Source organism: Nyctereutes procyonoides, unplaced genomic scaffold (genome assembly GCF_905146905.1).
Source record: "Nyctereutes procyonoides isolate TBG_1078 unplaced genomic scaffold, NYPRO_anot_genome, whole genome shotgun sequence".
NCBI lineage: Eukaryota > Metazoa > Chordata > Mammalia > Carnivora > Canidae > Nyctereutes > Nyctereutes procyonoides.
In genome coordinates, this window is record NW_026575126.1 from 66,996,371 (window position 1) to 67,013,210 (window position 16,840).

The following is a 16,840-nucleotide window of genomic DNA, read 5'->3' on the forward strand; positions in this document are numbered from 1 at the left end:
TTTGTGATTTCCTTTTGCTCTTTAAGCATGGTTAAGGCAATGGATTTATTTTTTTTTTAAGATTTTATTTATTCATAGAGACACAGAGAAAGAATGAGAGGCAGAGACGCAGGCAGAGGGAGAAGCAGGCTCCATGCAGAGAGCCTGACGTGGGACTCGATCCAGGGTCTCCAGGATCACGCCCTGGGCTGCAGGGGGCACTAAACCGCTGTGCCACCGGGGCTGCCCAAGGCAATGGATTTAAAGTCTTGTCCAGTAAGACCACTATCTGTGTTTTCTTAGGGACACTTTTTTTTTACATTTCCTCTGTACCTGTGAGTGGGCCATACTTTCTTCTTTGTTTCATGTTTTGTACTTTTTTGTTGAAAATTGGACATTCTGAATAATATGGTGTACCTAAGAGAAGAAAAAAACAACAAAAGAAGTATTCTGTGGGTCTTTGCAGATTAGCTCAGTGTTGGGACACTTCTCACCCAGGCTCCTTAGAGCTCTGCCATAGTCCTCACCTCCTGCTTGTGCTGGGCATGAAGCCTAGCTAGAGGCGAAAGTTACATTCTTCTCAAGGCTTTTGTGAGTGTGTGTCCTTCCCTGAGCATGCAGGTGGCTCTCAAGATTCCTCTATTGCAATAGCTTTTCAGAGCTCCTGTTCACCTCCCAAATCTCACTCCCCGGCTTTTCCGTAAAGCTTTCAGCATTTCTACTCTTTGCCTCTATACTTTTATTTTTTGTTCCAAATGGAAGTATTTTGTCCATTTGGCTTTCACCGTTTTTGAGGCATATGATGTCCTAATAGAGTTCGGAGTTGGTGAAACCCAGGGAAGCCACTTGTGGCAGTCCTTCAGGGAAACTTGCATTAAAAGGGAACACAGTTCCTTGGGAATTCTAAGGTCCACTGTGCTCTGTCTGGAACCGAGACACACACTGGAACGTGTGTCCTCGTTAAGACTGCTGCTGCACTGGGGGCTTGCGGGGGGGTGGTGGAGCTATGATAAAAGACAAAAGATCTACCCTATTTCAGTGGCTTTTCTCCTGGTTTGATTGGTTGCTGTAACCCTTTGTCTTCCACAGTTCTGGTAAAGCTGACACAGTTTTTGACAAGATTTTCACCCCCTACCAGGAAACTAAGGACTAAGTAAAAGCCATTGGAATGGTGATTAGTGGTTATAGTAGAGTGGTTAGATGAGAAGACAGTGCAAAGTATCAGGATAAGAAATGCATTCAGAAAAACATTGTCAGTTTTAAAAACCAAAACCATTTCAGCAGTATTAGTTTGAAAGTGATGGTATATATATATTTAATGAATATATTTTACTTTTATTAGCACAAGCTTTAAGTTTACATTGTTTATACTTTATATTTTTAATATTTATTTCATTCCGGTTAAATGCCCATATTTTGTTTTTTGTTCCTTTCCCTACAGAAGGTTTGAAGTCTCAAGTTGCTCGCCACAGTCTAAACTATATACAGGAAATTGGAAATGGCTGGTTTGGAAAGGTAAAATGTTCACATTTACTTTTTATCCCCCTTCTAAACACAGTTACAGTGTTTAGAATTTAAAGCTAATTAAGAGTTGTATTGTAGGATATTTCACATTTTCTTTAGTTGCTCTGGTACTACTTGAATGTACTCCTTACGCCCTGAACCACATAGGAGTGTGAGCTTCAGTGTTTCTAAGTGTGTGCATTTTTCCAAGAAGGTCTTTTATTTATGTATCAGATACTTTTCTAATTGCTGGCATAGAACAATAAGAAGGGAAGAAAGACTGGAATTTTAGAAGCTAAATCCTCCTCAAGGTAAATTATTTGTTTTTTAATTTTTCTCCACTTCTCCCCCGTCTTCCTAATGATACTTAAACCACTTAGAACCATAGATACACAGTATTATTATAATGAAAACCATGGCAAAGAATTGTTCTCTATTTCTCATAGCCTGTCAAGGGATATATAGTAGCAGTACTTTACTGAACACATCTTTTGAGGTGTTCCGAAGGAATAATCTTATTATCATAGCTATTTTCTTGATGTAATTAGCAGTGGATTCGTGTAAAAGGTTCCTCACTTAGGGATCCCTGGGTGGCGCAGCGGTTTGGCGCCTGCCTTTGGCCCAGGGCGCGATCCTGGAGACCCGGGATCAAATCCCACGTCGGGCTCCCAGTGCATGGGGCCTGCTTCTCCCTCTGCCTGTGTCTCTCTCTGCCTCTCTCTCTCTCTGTGTGTGTGTGTGTGACTGTCATAAACAAATAAAAATTTATTAAAAAAAAAAAAAAGGTTCCTCACTTAGTGGCAATTGCATCATAAGCAGGGTGGTCAAGACAAGAAGAGGTATTTGCTTGGTGATCTATCAGCCATCTTATGCCTCTTGTCTTTCCATTCAGAGTTGTCAGTTCTGTGTCTTTGACATTATCCAACCTTTATTAGTTACCAAATTTTCTAAGCCATTTGGCAAAACCTTTTGTGTATCACACCTTGTTTTTGGTGCTCAAGGTACAATGTGGAGGAAGGCAGGTGAAGTGAAGTCCTGGCCTGTGTGGAGTCCTAGGAATGTGGCAGCAAACAAAAGAGGACCCTTGCTCTAACAAAGCTTAAATCTCTAGCTGTAGCGGGGTGTTGGCAAATGTGGTGGCAGGTGATCACACAGCAAACAGGAGTAGAAGATGGGCTCAGAGAGGTGTGGGAGAGCCAGGTGATGGGAGATGCATTTAGAGACTTTTACTCAGGGGGTGCTGGGAAAATACTTTGGTGTCTGAGAGACGAGTACTGTAATCTGGCTTACCTTTGAAAGGGTCACCTGGGCAGTCATATTGTGGAAGACCAAGGGGAACCAGGGACATTGGGCCTAGATGATAGCATGGAGCAGTGAGAAGTGGTGTGAGCAACATGGATTTTCAAATAAGAGCCTGCAGGACTAGGGATGGATCCGTGGAGTCTGGAGGAGGGAGTCAAGGATGGCTGCTTATGGCCTGATCAGTGGAAAGAATGAATTGCTGGCAAGTGAAATGGCAAAGATTAAGGAGAAGCAGGCATGGAGGAAGAAGTCAGGAGTTCTCTTTTGGATAAATTAGGTGGGATGGCTCTTAGGCATCCAGATGGAGGTACCAAGTAAACATTGGAAGTATACACCTAGAGCTCAAGGGAGAGGTCCCAGGCCAGAGGTACATGTCTGGGCGAGCTCCATCTCTAGCTGGTATTTAGGGATGTGAGACTAGATGGAATCACCAAGATTGTGCATGTGAAGAACGGGGATGGGGAGGGGTGCACATGGACAGAGCCCTGAGGATCTGCAGCAAGAAGTCAGCGCAGGTCAATGACAAAGGCTGGGGAGATCCCTGCGTGGCGCAGCGGTTTGGCGCCTGCCTTTGGCCCAGGGTGTTGATCCTGGAGTCCTGGGATCGAGTCCTGCGTCGGCCTCCCTGCGTGGAGCCTGCTTCTCCCTCTGCCTGTGTCTCTGCCTCTCTCTCTCTCTCTCTCTCTCTGTCTCTATGTCTATCATGAATAAATAAATAAAATATTTTTTAAAAAAATGACAAAGGCCGGGGTGATCAGCCAGTGAGGAGGAAGAGGGTGCAGGAGAGCAGGGTGTTCTAAGAGTTGGCAAAGGAGGAATGCCAAGAAGAGGAATGGTAGTAAATGCAAACAAAGTAAAGACTGGGAGAGGTAGGGTGTAGCACGTGAGGGCCACAGTATTGTCCTAAGAGGCTGTAGAGGGGTCATGTGCTCACATGTAGTGGGCACAAGGGAGAAAGCAGAGATGGCACATTTACAAACCTTGCTGAGTCTTACTCTAAAAGGAAGCAGAGAAACGGACTAAGAGCTGTTTGGGAACACCTAACAGCCAAGGAAAGATTTTTTTCTTTTTGCTTTGCCTTGCTTTTTATAGGATGTGCAACTATTTTAGCCTCTTTATATTAGAGTGGAGGAGAAGCTGATAATGCAGGAGAGAGGAAAGGGGAGTACGGTAAGAGTTCTCTTAGAAAGGGAATAAAAACAGTGTGTATAGATACAGGTATAGGTGGATTTGGTGTTAACAGGAGGAATTATTCAGTGAATAGGCTAGTTGAAAGGGAGGAGTAAAAAGATGGGTTGGGAGTTTGAATAGGAGAAGAACATGTGAGAGAGTCCTCTGGGAACTCTACCAACTAGGGAACATAGCAGGGGGTTGGGAATGCTGAAGACCCTCATGAATTTGAAATGAGACAGTCATTGCAGTTGTGTTTTGTCTACTTTTGGTGTTGCCATAGGCAGGTAGTTGAATTTAAGCAGTGCTGGGTTTGGCTAAGCCCATAGGGCTCTGTGAGAGGGGCAAAGGGGATGGTGATAGTAAAGGATTGTAGGGTCTAAGCTGCCAGGGAGGGGAGAGGAGGGGCCAGCCCTGTGGTAGGGGCGGGATGGTGGAAGGAGGGTATCATGAATGGATCTGGAGGACAAGTTGTGCCCTTGTGGGATTAGACTGTTTAAGTGAGTGAGCTGGAAATCAAAGGACAGGTAGAGAAGGAGAAATCAAAATTCAAGGTTTGGGACCATAATCCAGTTATTAACTAGGTCTAGACCCACAGGAGATTTTCCAAGATAGGGTCAGAGAAAAGATTGTTGGAAGTGAAGTAAAAACCTGAGAGGTCAAGGTGTTGAATGAATTGTCCCTACAGACATTGAAGACCAACAATGATGGCAGTGGCAGTGAGATTATTCTAACCTTTTTTGGAATTGCTATCTTATGAGTACTAGGCTTATGATAGCTGTACAAGCTGGTTATTTGAATCCAGAATATGACTTTGTTAATTATCAGAATTCCTTATTCTGTTATTTTTCTGCCTTTACAGTCTTAATCAACTATTTTCTATTCAAGATCTTACTATATCCAGGGCGCTAAAATTAATTTACTTGATAAAAATATTAAAAACTTTTAAAAAACAGGCTTTTAGTTTTGATCATTCTTTTAAAAAAAAATTTTTTTTTTTTAAGATTTTACTTGAGAAAGCAAGGAGAAGAGAGCATGAGCAGTGGGGAGGGGCAGAGGGAAAGGAAGAGAATCCCAAGCAGACTCTATGCTGAGTTTGGAGCCCAACTCGGGGCTCGATTCTACAACCCTGAGATCATGACGTGAGCCGAAATCAAGAATCAGTTGCCCAACTAACTGAGCCACCCAGGCACCCCATTATTTTCATTCATTGTGTACTCTGTTCATTTCAGTGGCCTATTTTTTTCCTTCTGTTTTGAATGAAGTTTTAGTATAAAGGTATGAAATAATTGGAATACCATAGATTTTTAAAGTTATAATGCAATGATAGTATATTTGTACATTGCCTGTGTGTCAGTTTACTTTCTCATATCTGAAGGAGACAAAATAACAAAACTCAGTTGAAGTGTTTTGAGAAACATTTGAGTTATGTTTGAACTTGCAAATTACTCTTCTGTGATGTCAATGGTAATATCTGTGAAAATATGGTATGATTTTATAATAAATAGAAAGGAATACAGACACCTATATGAAAGCTATCAACATCCAGTGAACAGTTTAAAACTGAAGGAAAATGGTTTCATTTTTCTAGTTTTTTTCTGAGGTAATATTTTCATAGTGGAAGGCCTGATTGTTGCTTCATTTATTTTCCTGTACTCCATTTCCTGATAATGAGACATACTTCTTTACCAGTCTGATGGAAGTGAAATAAAAAACTGTTCTTTGGTTTTAGGTCCTCCTTGGAGAGATTTATACAGGCACTAGCGTAGCAAGAGTCATAGTGAAGGAGTTAAAAGCAAGTGCAAGCCCAAAGGAACAAGATACTTTTTTGAAAAATGGAGAACCTTACTAGTAAGTAAACGTTACTATGTGTTCTGTAAACATAGTCTGAAGTCTGTTGAAAATCATGTATTTAAAATGACTTTGCTATTTATCATATTTAAATCATTATGAATGTTGGACATTTGGATTACTGTGTGAACAGTTCTACTAGCCTGCTCCCTGATGAACAACACTGTGACTTTTATTTTTCTCCAGTATTCTTCAGCATCCAAATATTCTTCAGTGTGTTGGACAATGTGTAGAAGCAATTCCCTATCTTCTGGTGTTTGAGTTCTGTGACTTGGTAAGTTTTCAGTGGAAATTCAAGGTCATGCATTCAAAAGGTTATACCCAAGTGTTTTTGACACATAGAAATGCTGGATGAGGGACTGCTTTCACTTCTGTCCCCTATTTTTAAGACTATGATGTGCTAAGTCATTACCTTTGAAAATACTGTGTACTGATGCTTATGTAAGTGTTGTCTTATACTCCATCCCTTGCTCGGCTCTTTGCATTTGTTAATGTGGATATTTAATCATATTTGTCCACATTATGTGTATATGTGTGTGTGTGTGTGTGTGTGTGTGTGTGTGTGTGATTAAAGTAGGGCTCACAGAGATGAAGAAAATGTTGTTTATCAAGTATATAGCAGAGCCAGAGCTTGGATTAGGATCACCCGTCCTGAGAGCTTGAGGTCTTAACTTCAGCTAGGCAGTTCAAAACACTTTTCTCATTAAGGTGATCTTATAGAGTAGTACCTATGACCTGTCAGTTTTTAATTTTTTTATTTTTAAAAAATTTTATTTGAGAGAGGGAGAGCACGAGAGAGAGAGAGTGAGCAAGCAGAGTAGGGTGGGGGATAGGGCAGAGGGAGTGGGAGAGGCAGGCTCCCCACTGAGCAGGGAGCTGATGCAGGATTCGATTCCAGGACCCTGAAGTCATGACCTGAGCCAAAGGCAGATGCTTAACCGACTGAGCCACCCAGGTGCCCAACCTGTCAGTTTTTTAAAATAGTGAATGTATGTGCCATTTATATTTTTAAATAATTAGATGATTTTTTAACCTAAAATTAATAGCCTCATTTCTTAGCATGATAGTACTACTTACTGAGATTTATAATTTGGAAAATTGTTTTTATTAATAATAACTTTTATGTGAAAATTTCCTGTAAGCATCTGTTTTTAAAAGCAAGGTTTTAATTGATTTCTTTGCATCATCTCAGTTTTCAGAACATTCAAACATTAAGATCGTGCACAGAAGAGTAGGAATACAACAGGATAAATCCCTAGTTAGTGCAGACAATATTTTCAGCTGATAAAATTGAAAGAGGGCAGTAACCATTGTGGATTTTTGTTTTAATTCCTAAATGTGATTTGAATATTACTATTATTGGCAGAGATAGCTAATTCCAAAGAAAAATTAATAAGCTTGGGGGATCCCTGGGTGGCTCAGTGGTTTAGCGCCTGCCTTCGGCCCAGGGCGTGGTCCTGGAGTCCCGGGGTTGCGTCCCACATCAGGATCCCTGCATGGAGCCTGCTTCTCCCTCTGCCTATGTCTCTGCTTCTCTCTCTCTCTGTGTCTCTCATGAATAAATAAATAAAATCTTTAAAAAAAAAAGAAAAGAAAAATTAATAAGCTTGGTATATTAGCTTTCATTAGATTATGTCAGAGTAACCTCTAGATCTCAGTGACTAAAGAGTGATTCTCACTCCCCTCCTGCATCACCTCTCTCCCAGCTGCTGGATTCCTCTTAACCCTGGTTCAGTGTATTTTTTATTATCTGTAGGTGCTGGGGGTGATGTATTTTCTGGTATTCTGCATAGGTGTATCTGTATGGCTCTCTTTGGGTCAAGTTTATGAGGTTCAAATCTCCTGTATCCTTCTGATCTGGGGATTGTTGATAGAGGAGTTTGAGTCTGTTTTTTCTCAGTTTTTGAGAGGCATATTAAGATCTGCTGATTAAAAAAAAATCTGCTGATTACAGGTTTTCCTTATAATTATAATTGTATTTGCTTTGAATGTTGTGCCAAGGATACAAATTTAGAATTGATATATAACGTCATGTGATTTTAACCTTTTGTAATTATGAAGGGACTCTTTTTAAGACTAGAAGCATTACTAAGGATTAAGCCTGTTAACTGTATTAATATAGTTATCCCAGCTTTCTTTTGGTTAGAATCTGCCTGGTTACCTCTGTCAGTCCTTTTCTCTAGTTTACATCACCTGTAAATAGCTTAAAGTTAAAATTTTGTTAATTTGTCAGTCTTAATGGAACATGTAGTCCATTTATGTGTGTTGTATCTATGAGATATTTGGAATTTTATGTACCTATTTTGTATTATTTTTCCTACCTACCTGTTTGAAGTTTTTTGTCTTGCTTTTTTGCTGGCCTTCTTTTAGATTCTCGATTTGAGGGGGGCAGGGTGTAGTTCAGTTTTTCCCATCTACTAGTTTGGATTTTTGAGACTGTTCTTAGTTTCTTTTATGATTACACTGGGAATTATAACATGCATATGTAATTTGACTAAGTCTAAAATTAATATTTTAACCCTCCTCCAAGGAAGCTGGGACCTCAGAGAGCTTGCTCTCTCTCCATGTAAGGAAAGCTGGAATTAAACCTATTTTCCTGGGCCATCCCCACATTTTCTTGTCTCATCAAGGGTGCTTATTTGTTGAACAGCTGCTGTGGAGAGACAGCAGGCTGCACTCAGTGGACATAGAGGGAAGGTGTGGTCATTGCCCTCTGGAGCTCCTCTGTAGAGCGAGCAGACATGTGATAATTGTTATTCATCCTGATAAATTATTGAATGGAGGCATGAGAACTAAGAGGAAGGAGTTCTTGGTGATGTTTCTGATCATTTTCTTGCATGTAAATTTTGTTTTGATTATCTCAGTATTCTAAGTTGTAATATTTATGATCCTTGGTTATTACAATATGAGAACTGCTTTTAGTTGGCCTGTGGGTGACCAGTGTGATAGGTGATTCCTGTGCTGCCAGCACTTGAGAAGAAAATGTAAAGATGCATATGTATGTGATGAGACAAGTCTGCTGTCAGAGTTGTAGTTCTTTGCAACACTTTATGGTGGCTTCTCTGGGTCCCTAAGCTCTTGATGTTTCTTATAAATGACAATGAACACAACAGAAGTTGGCAGGAAGCATATCTACTTGAAATGCCACATTTCTGCGTTAATCACGGTGGTTTGTAAAACCATCTCATACACATTGGCATTTCCTATTCTTCACCTTCTGTGTCCATTCTGGAAGTTTTATTAGATATTGTTGTTGTTCCTCGAATGGGAAAAGCCTCTGGGTGCTCAACTTAATGTTTTCTTCTGGATGATTGAGTCAATGGATTTAGTTTTAGTACTTTTTTAATTTATTTTTTCACAAAGCTGCGTATTCTTTTCAGGAGTAGGAATTTAACCTACTTTATAAAGAAACTATAACATTACAAAGATCCTGGGACCACAGGATCACACCCTGAGCCAAAGGCAGACACCCAACTGCTGAGTCACCCAGGTGTCCCCTGAGTATTCTTTTTATCTTTGTTATTATATATTGTTTTTATATAAATATAATAAATACATGTTTTTGTTACCTTTTTTAAAAGATTTTATTTACTTATTTGAGAGAGAGAGAGCAGGGGGAGGAGCAGAGAAAGAGGGACAACCAGACTCCTCACTGAGCAGGGAGCCTGATGTGGGGCTTGATCCCAGGACCTTGGGATGATGACCTGAGCTGAAGGCAGATGGTCAACCAACTGAGCCACCCAGCTGCCCTGGTAACATTCTTTTTTATAAAATTTTTTCCCCACTACTTTTAGATCTCACATTTAAATGCATATTCTCCAAGTACTTATTAGACTGAGTATTCAGAGGATATTAATTTACCTAAAGACTGGCTTTCATATTTTAGGGTGAAGATTATGTGTACAGCCCTCCAGAATTAACCAATATGTTTTTGAAACATATTTTATGTGAACCTCTTAAGTCATAATGGCAGAAGTATTCACTCCTAAAGACTAGATGCATGGAAAGAGCCCTCACCCCCACCAGCAGCTTTCATTAGCAGTGCAGAGCTAATAGCTATTTTTAATTTAAGTGCACTGCCCAGTGGTACACTCATCAACAGTAAAACATTAAAAACAATTATTTCTCAAAAAAATTATAATAGTATTACCGTATGACCCAGCAATTTCATTTCTAAGTACATATATCCAAAATCACTGAAAGCACCTCAGAGGTATTTGCACTTCCATGTTCATAGCAGCTGAAAGCACCTCAGAGGTATTTGCACTTCCATGTTCATAGCAGCATAGTTCACAAGAGCCCAGAGGTAGAAGCAACTCAAGTGTTTCGTCAGTGGATGAATAAATAAATATACAAAATAGAGTCTATCCATACAAAGAAATATTACTGAGCCTTGAAAAGGAGGAATTTCTGGCACCTTCTTGAACATGGATTAACTTCGAAGGCAGTATGCTCAGTGAGCTAAGCCAAACCAGAAAAAGACAAATACTGCGTGATTCCACCCATGAGGCATCTGAAGTAGTCAGACTCAGAGACAGAGTGGGGTGGTGAGAGCCACGGACTGGGCTGAGAGGGATGAAGAGTGAGTGTGTAACGGGGACAGAGTCTCTGTTTGAGGAGATGAAGAGTTCTAGAGACGAATGGTGGGGATGGCTGCACAACAGAGTGAAGGTGCTTAATGCCCCTGACTGAACATGTAGAAATAGTTAAGATAGTAACGTTATGTTAAACATTTTCTACCACACACACACAAGTCAATGATTACCCGCTTTTAGTTAAGGTGCTGTATCAGATGTTATCTGTACCAGCAGGATGCTACTATGCCCTTGGGAAATCTGGTGGTCAGCGCTTGGAGTGGCTGGTTTCCCATCCAAGTAGAGGCTATTAACCCAGGGAGCTCTCTGCGTCCAGCAGCGAGGAGTCACGTTTATGTCATTGGACAGTTTCGTGCTTATCACCACTGGGCCCTAGTAACTTCAGAGGGAGCAGGCCCAGCAGTGGCTCACACTAGGGGCTTAGCAGGGTCACCAACTGTAAAATCCAGTTGTCTGGGCTCAGTTTATACAGTGGCTACATGGCAGGAAGGCTCAGGTAGTGTCATCCCACTGAACCCAAGAGGGTACCCACCTGCAGGGACATCCCCTAACACACCAAAGCCTCGCTTCAACAGAGAGCCCTGCTCCCAGCCTGGACGCTCCACAACCCTCCCAGAAATAGGCCATCCTGAGCAGAGGGGCGTCATCCAAGGCAAAACCGCCTACTGGCAAGGGTCCAGAGGACAGAGGGTAATAGCTCAGGCTCGGTAATAAGCAGCTGCAGCCACAGTGAAAGGAGCCACTATCTTCACATGTCCTTAGTAGGTCAAGAGCTATTGAATGAACATTGGCCCTTTCAGTCGTCATTGGGCAGTGATCATACTCAATGATAACATCTTTTAAATAGAAAGGAGAGAATATTTTTGCACTTAAATAATTCTTTTGAGATGGAATTACCAGTCTGTTGTTGAAAAGCACTTTATCTTAGAATTTTTATGAAAGAAAATGAAAACTCTCCTGAGCAAGTTCGGTAGCTGGACTGCAGCCAGCAATTTATAATGCTGTTGATGCAATGTTCATGGAAGGAGCGATTACTGCAGGGTGTTGTCTGTAACTCGTTGCCATAGGAGGTACATAGTGCCCTTACATGAATATCCAGGCAAGGAGATTGTTTTGGGGGTTAGGATCACTCATTCAACAAAAGTGTACCAGATACCTATTAAGTACAAAGGGCTGTGCATAGCACCCCAGGGAGTATTGAGGTGAGTCATCCCTCTCCTACACAGTGCCCTCAGGAACACAGGCAAATCACCCAGATCCCTGTGTTTCCTGCCTGTAAAGCCAGGCTGGCCTGTCTTCGGATGTTCGTTCTGCCACTTATGTATCACTTTGGAAAGTTACCTCACCTCTTTAAGCCTTAGTTTAGACATCTGTCAAATGGGCATAATACCACCCACCTGGTAGATAACACCGACGATTAATAAATGATAAATGTAAATTTTGGAGTACATAGTAGGTGCTTAGGACATGGTAGTTATTTTTACTTATTTCTAGTTCATTATATATTAATTGATCGTAATTAATGATTTAGTAAAGTTTTGAATAAAGTGTATAGAGGTATAAGCAGTTCTGTGCACCTGGTGGCTCAGTCAGTAGAGCTTGTGACTCCTGATCTCAGGGTCATGAGTTCAAGCCCCACATTGGGCATAGAGCTTACTTTAAAAAAAAAAAAAAAAGAAAATACAGCAGTTCTAACTAGGATCATTGGAGAAGGCTTCGCTCTGGAGAAGGTGTTTGCTTGGAATGCGCAGGAGTGGTTGGATAGACCTGTGTTAGCAGGAACATCCCGAGCCAGGCAGAGAAGCCTGCAGTGCCCTGCAGGGGCGCAGAGGGCGATGGGGGATGCAGAGTGCTGTGGTACTAGGAGCAGGTTGATGTCTGCTGGAAAAGATCAGGTGGAAGGGTGAAAAGCAGAGACAGACCACTTGGGAGCCCACACTGCAGGCTAAGTGACAGACATGTTGCTCCGTCTTAATCTTTCTGAAGAGTCATCAGTTGACCCCAAAGCAAGAGATGGTATTTTCTTCGTAAGGGAGTACTCTTGACATCAGGTGCACATTTCCTTTATGGTAGTCAGCTGATAAAGCAGGGAGTAAGTTTCTGAGAGGAATTAGCAGTGGCTACATGAGAATAGGAAAGAAGTCCATTTGGGATTCTCAGTATATTCTCAGTATATTCCTCTATGGGGTTTTCTTTATTCGGTCTCTCATCAGGAGTCAGTGACACTTAGAATCGTGGGCTCACCAAGAGGCCTAAGGAAAGGAAGGCTCTAGCTTGTCTGTGCCAGGCCTTGTGCTAGGCATGGGGAATGTCCATTACTCCCTTTGTGGGCCCTAAGAGCCCTGTGAGATGGGTGGCAGTGGTCTCATTTTACAGATTGGAAAATTGAGGCTGAGAGTGATGAAGGTACTCATTGAAGAGTCGAACCCAGGTCTGCCAGGCTTCAGCACTATGCTTTCTATTCTTTGTCTGGTTAATCAGCTTGTCTGAGGTTACATGATTACTAGTGGCAAATGGGGATTTTAATTGATGGCTTAATTTTATTCTGTGTGTTTTTAAACCAGGTGGTTTTTCCACCAGTGGAGAGCCTGATTTATTTTTTTTTTAAGATTTTAAAATTTATTTATTTATGAGAGACAGAGAGAGAGAGAGAGTTATTATTACTTAAGTAAGCTCATGTACCAGGGAACCTTCTAGGTGCTGGGCATACGAAGATGAATGACATGTCCTTGTCCCTACAGAGCTCATGTAGAAGAGAGGACGTGGGGCTGCAGCGGAACATGTGGACAGTGTCCCTAATCTAGGGGCAGCAGAGGGAATGCTAGTACCACAGGACAATGCACCACAATCAGACTTGACAGTGAGGGCATGGGCACCTGGGTTGAGAAGGTATCCCTGGGCCCTGCTGGTGGTGGCCTCTCCCTTCTCATGTCTGGCTGTTGCCCTGGGCACTGAGGCCCTGACTCTTGGTGAAAATAGATCAGGGCTTGGTGATGGGTTGGATGTGGGAGTCTAGAGACAGCGAATCCAAGAATGAGGTCTTTGGTTTCCATCTGATCCCCTGGTGATGCCATTTTCTGAGATGGAGCAAGTTGTCTGAGTTTTGCATCAGGCCTATTAGATTAGAGGTGCCTCTCAGGGCATCTAGGAGAAGACATCAAGTTACCGGTTGGGAGGATGAGTCTGGGACTCGGGACAGAGGGCTTTGAGCCTGTAAAATGTGTTAAGGATGATTTTTAAAGCTATGGGAATGAGCGTCTGCAGTGATGAGTGACAGGATGGAGCTCTGGACTGTGCCAGTACTTAGAGATCAGTAAGAGGAGGAGGATCCAGCCCTGGGCCCTGGGAAAGGCATGCCAGTGAGATAGGAGGAGACCAGAAAACAGGTAGAGAGGGAAGGATGGCTCCACCTTGGCTATGCTGGGTAGATGTGGTGGGAGACCTGGTGGGAGTGGGGGTGGGGTAGGGTGGGGTAGCCTTGAGAGAGTGGGAGCACAGGAGGTGAACCAGCAGAACAGAGCAGGCTTTTGAGTTGTCTGTGAAAAGAAGAGGGAAATGGGATGGTAGTGTGAGAGGCGTGTGGTGGCAGAGGGAGGCTTGTTTGGTGGTTGGTTTTATTGACCTGAGGGGTGTTTGGGCACAGGGGTGAATAATCCCTAACAGCAGAAGATGATGTGTGAGGATGTGGACGTTGGCAGGTGGGGTTTGGGTGCTGAGGAAGCGGCCTGGGGTGGGTGGGGGGTGACCAGAGTGGTGGTGCTCAGGGTGTCCAGCTAAACGTGGACGTTTTCATTCATTGGCAGGGCCTGAGGATGTGGCTGCATCCTTTCATTGAAATCTTTGTTTAGTAACCATAAATTTTCCCACCAAGTCCTCCTATTAAACATACAAATGACTGTGATTTTCCAGTTATTGAATTCTTCAATAACTGAGTTGAGTTTTTATGTTATGAGGAGATTAATTTATTGTTCTCATGGCCCTTCAGAAAGTTGGATAGCGCCCTCATGGCAGTTTGGCTTGGAATTCAGGAGGATATTTGTAAGGGTCCCTGTGGGGGGCTGTGGGTGACTCCTGCCTGAGGCCAGTCCGGGTTCTTGGTACAGCACTTTGCTGCCACCTAGTGTCATACATTTTTTTAAGTTTTTTTTTTGTGTGTGTGGTTTTGGGGAGGATCTGAGAAATTTTTAAGACTTAAAGAAAGTATATTTTAATTCAGAATACATTGCCATTCTTCATGGTTTTTCCTTTAAGTAAGGGATCAAAGTAATAATCCTGGTATGCTCATTAAGTACCACTGAAACATAAATAAAATAAACCAGATATATCACTATAGTTTTGTCTGTTTTGTATAAAATGAATCAATTTTTTAGTATTTAATATAAACATTTTTCCTGTAATTAAAGCTTTTATGCTGATTTTTTTTTTTAACGGTGGTACCATTTTTTTTTTTAACGGTGTGGCACCTGGGTGGGTCAGTCAGTTAGGCGTCTGACTTGATTTCGGCTTGGGTCATGATCTCAGGTAATGAGATCAAGCCCCCGAGCTCCACATGGGACTCTGGGCTCAGTGTGGAGTCTGCTTGAGATTCTCTTTCTTTGCCTCCCTCTGCCCTTCCTGCTCATACTCTTTCTCTCTCTCTCAAGTAAATAAAATCTTAGAAAAAGATTTAAATGGTGGTACCAGGAGAGCTCTGAGGGTCTTTCTTTCTAAGATTTTATTTATTTATTCATGAGAGACACAGAGAGGCAGAGACACAGGCAGAGGGAGAAGCAGGCTTCCCACAGGGAGCCAGACACAGGACTTGATCCCAGGACCCCAGGATCATGACCTGAACCAAAGGCAGACGCTTAACCACTGAGCCACCCAGGCGTCCCTGAGGGTCTTTCTAGACCATAGAACTAACTCTGGATCCTGCACAAACCACAAGTCCCTTCCTGAAGAAACTGAACAGGTTCCTCCTTAGTCATTGATGTTAGCTCCTCCCAGGTTAGAGGTGTGTCACCTGGGTTGTGCTAACTGCTAACTTTATCTGTCATGGGGGATGGGGAGAGGCTTTTAGTTTTGCCAAGCCAGAAACATTAGAAGCATTAACATTCTAAAGCAAAAGTCCCCTTGTGTTTGTTATATTTTACATTCTGGTGAAATTTGGAGAGTGAATTATTGTGGAGACAATAAGAAATAAATATTGTGGAGACTTCTTAACACAGTGTGTGGTAATGAGTATACAGTTGCTTCTTGAACAACATGGGTTTGAACTACGCAGGTCCACTTAGATGCCATAAGTGTTTTTTCTCTTCCTTATGATTTTTTTAAACAGTTTCATTTTTCTGGCTTAGTTTATTATAAGACTCTAGTATATATGTGACATACAAGACTTCTGGTCAATAACAGGCTGTTACCTGTTTTTGCAGTGTCTAAAGTTATATGTGGATTTCTGACCACTTGGGGGTCAGTGCCCCTAACCTCCCCACATTGTTCAAGGGTAAAATGTACTTTAGATAACCTTGAAAAATAACTACACCCATTCTGCCATTCTGCCTCCATGGCCAAAGTCACTTGTGAAGTGTTCACTGTTTGCCAGCACCTACTGTTTGTTTTGAGAATTGGCCAGACACAGCGCAGCATAATACTACTTTTGTATGAGGGTAATTTTTTCCTTAGATGGATATTGCATGAGAGAGGTTAGACAAATGAATTTAGGTTGTCATTTCATTGGTAATGTAAATAAACTTAAACTATCTATTTTTATATTTAGTTTCCGCATGGGCCACCTTATAAAAATCCCATTAGCCTGTAGGCCTGGAGCTTTTTGCTGGTGCTTGTCTGGGTTAATTTAATTATCATGAGAATCATCTGTATTCCTTCTTCTGTATTCCCACAACTTGCACCACTGGATAGAAGCTAGCCTGGAGGAGGGTGGGGTAGGGGTGGGAAGAGCCATTGTAGTATTTCTATTTTTTATTTTTACTTTTAAAAGATTTTTATTTATTTATTTGACAGAGCACAAGCAAAGGGAGGGGAAGAGGGAAAGAAGGCTCCCCGCTAAGCAGGGTAGCCTGATGTGGGGCTCGATCCCAGGACCCTGAGATCATGACCTGAGCTGAAGGCAGATGCTTAACCGACAGCCACCCAGGCTCCCTGGAGGATGTATTTTTAAAAGTCGAGTAAGGGTCTGTTTCTCCTCTGGAGCAGCTTGCAATTCCAGCATCAAGTCTGGGAGGAAGTAACTTGGAGAAACAGGGATGCCTGGGTGGCTCAGTGATTGAGCGGCTGCCTTTGGCTCGTGTTGTAATTAATCCTAGGGTCCTGAAATCGAGTTCCGCCATTGGGCTCCTCACAGAGGGCCTGCTTCTCCCTCTGAATATGTTTCTGCCTCTCTCTCTCTCTCTCTCTCTCTCACGAATAGATAAATAAAATCTTTTAAATGAAGAAAAAGAAAG

General features: G+C 42.1%; 1 protein-coding gene across 1 annotated transcript in view; it reads left to right on the forward strand.

Moving 5' to 3' along the window:
* Positions 1 to 16,840, forward strand: part of LMTK2 (lemur tyrosine kinase 2) — an 84,336-nt gene that overhangs the window by 34,142 nt on the left and 33,354 nt on the right. The window contains exons 4-6 of the mRNA XM_055339704.1: positions 1,421 to 1,494; positions 5,687 to 5,805; positions 5,992 to 6,079. Of these exons, the coding sequence (XP_055195679.1) occupies positions 1,421 to 1,494; positions 5,687 to 5,805; positions 5,992 to 6,079 (281 nt within the window). The remainder of the gene's footprint in view (positions 1 to 1,420; positions 1,495 to 5,686; positions 5,806 to 5,991; positions 6,080 to 16,840) is intronic.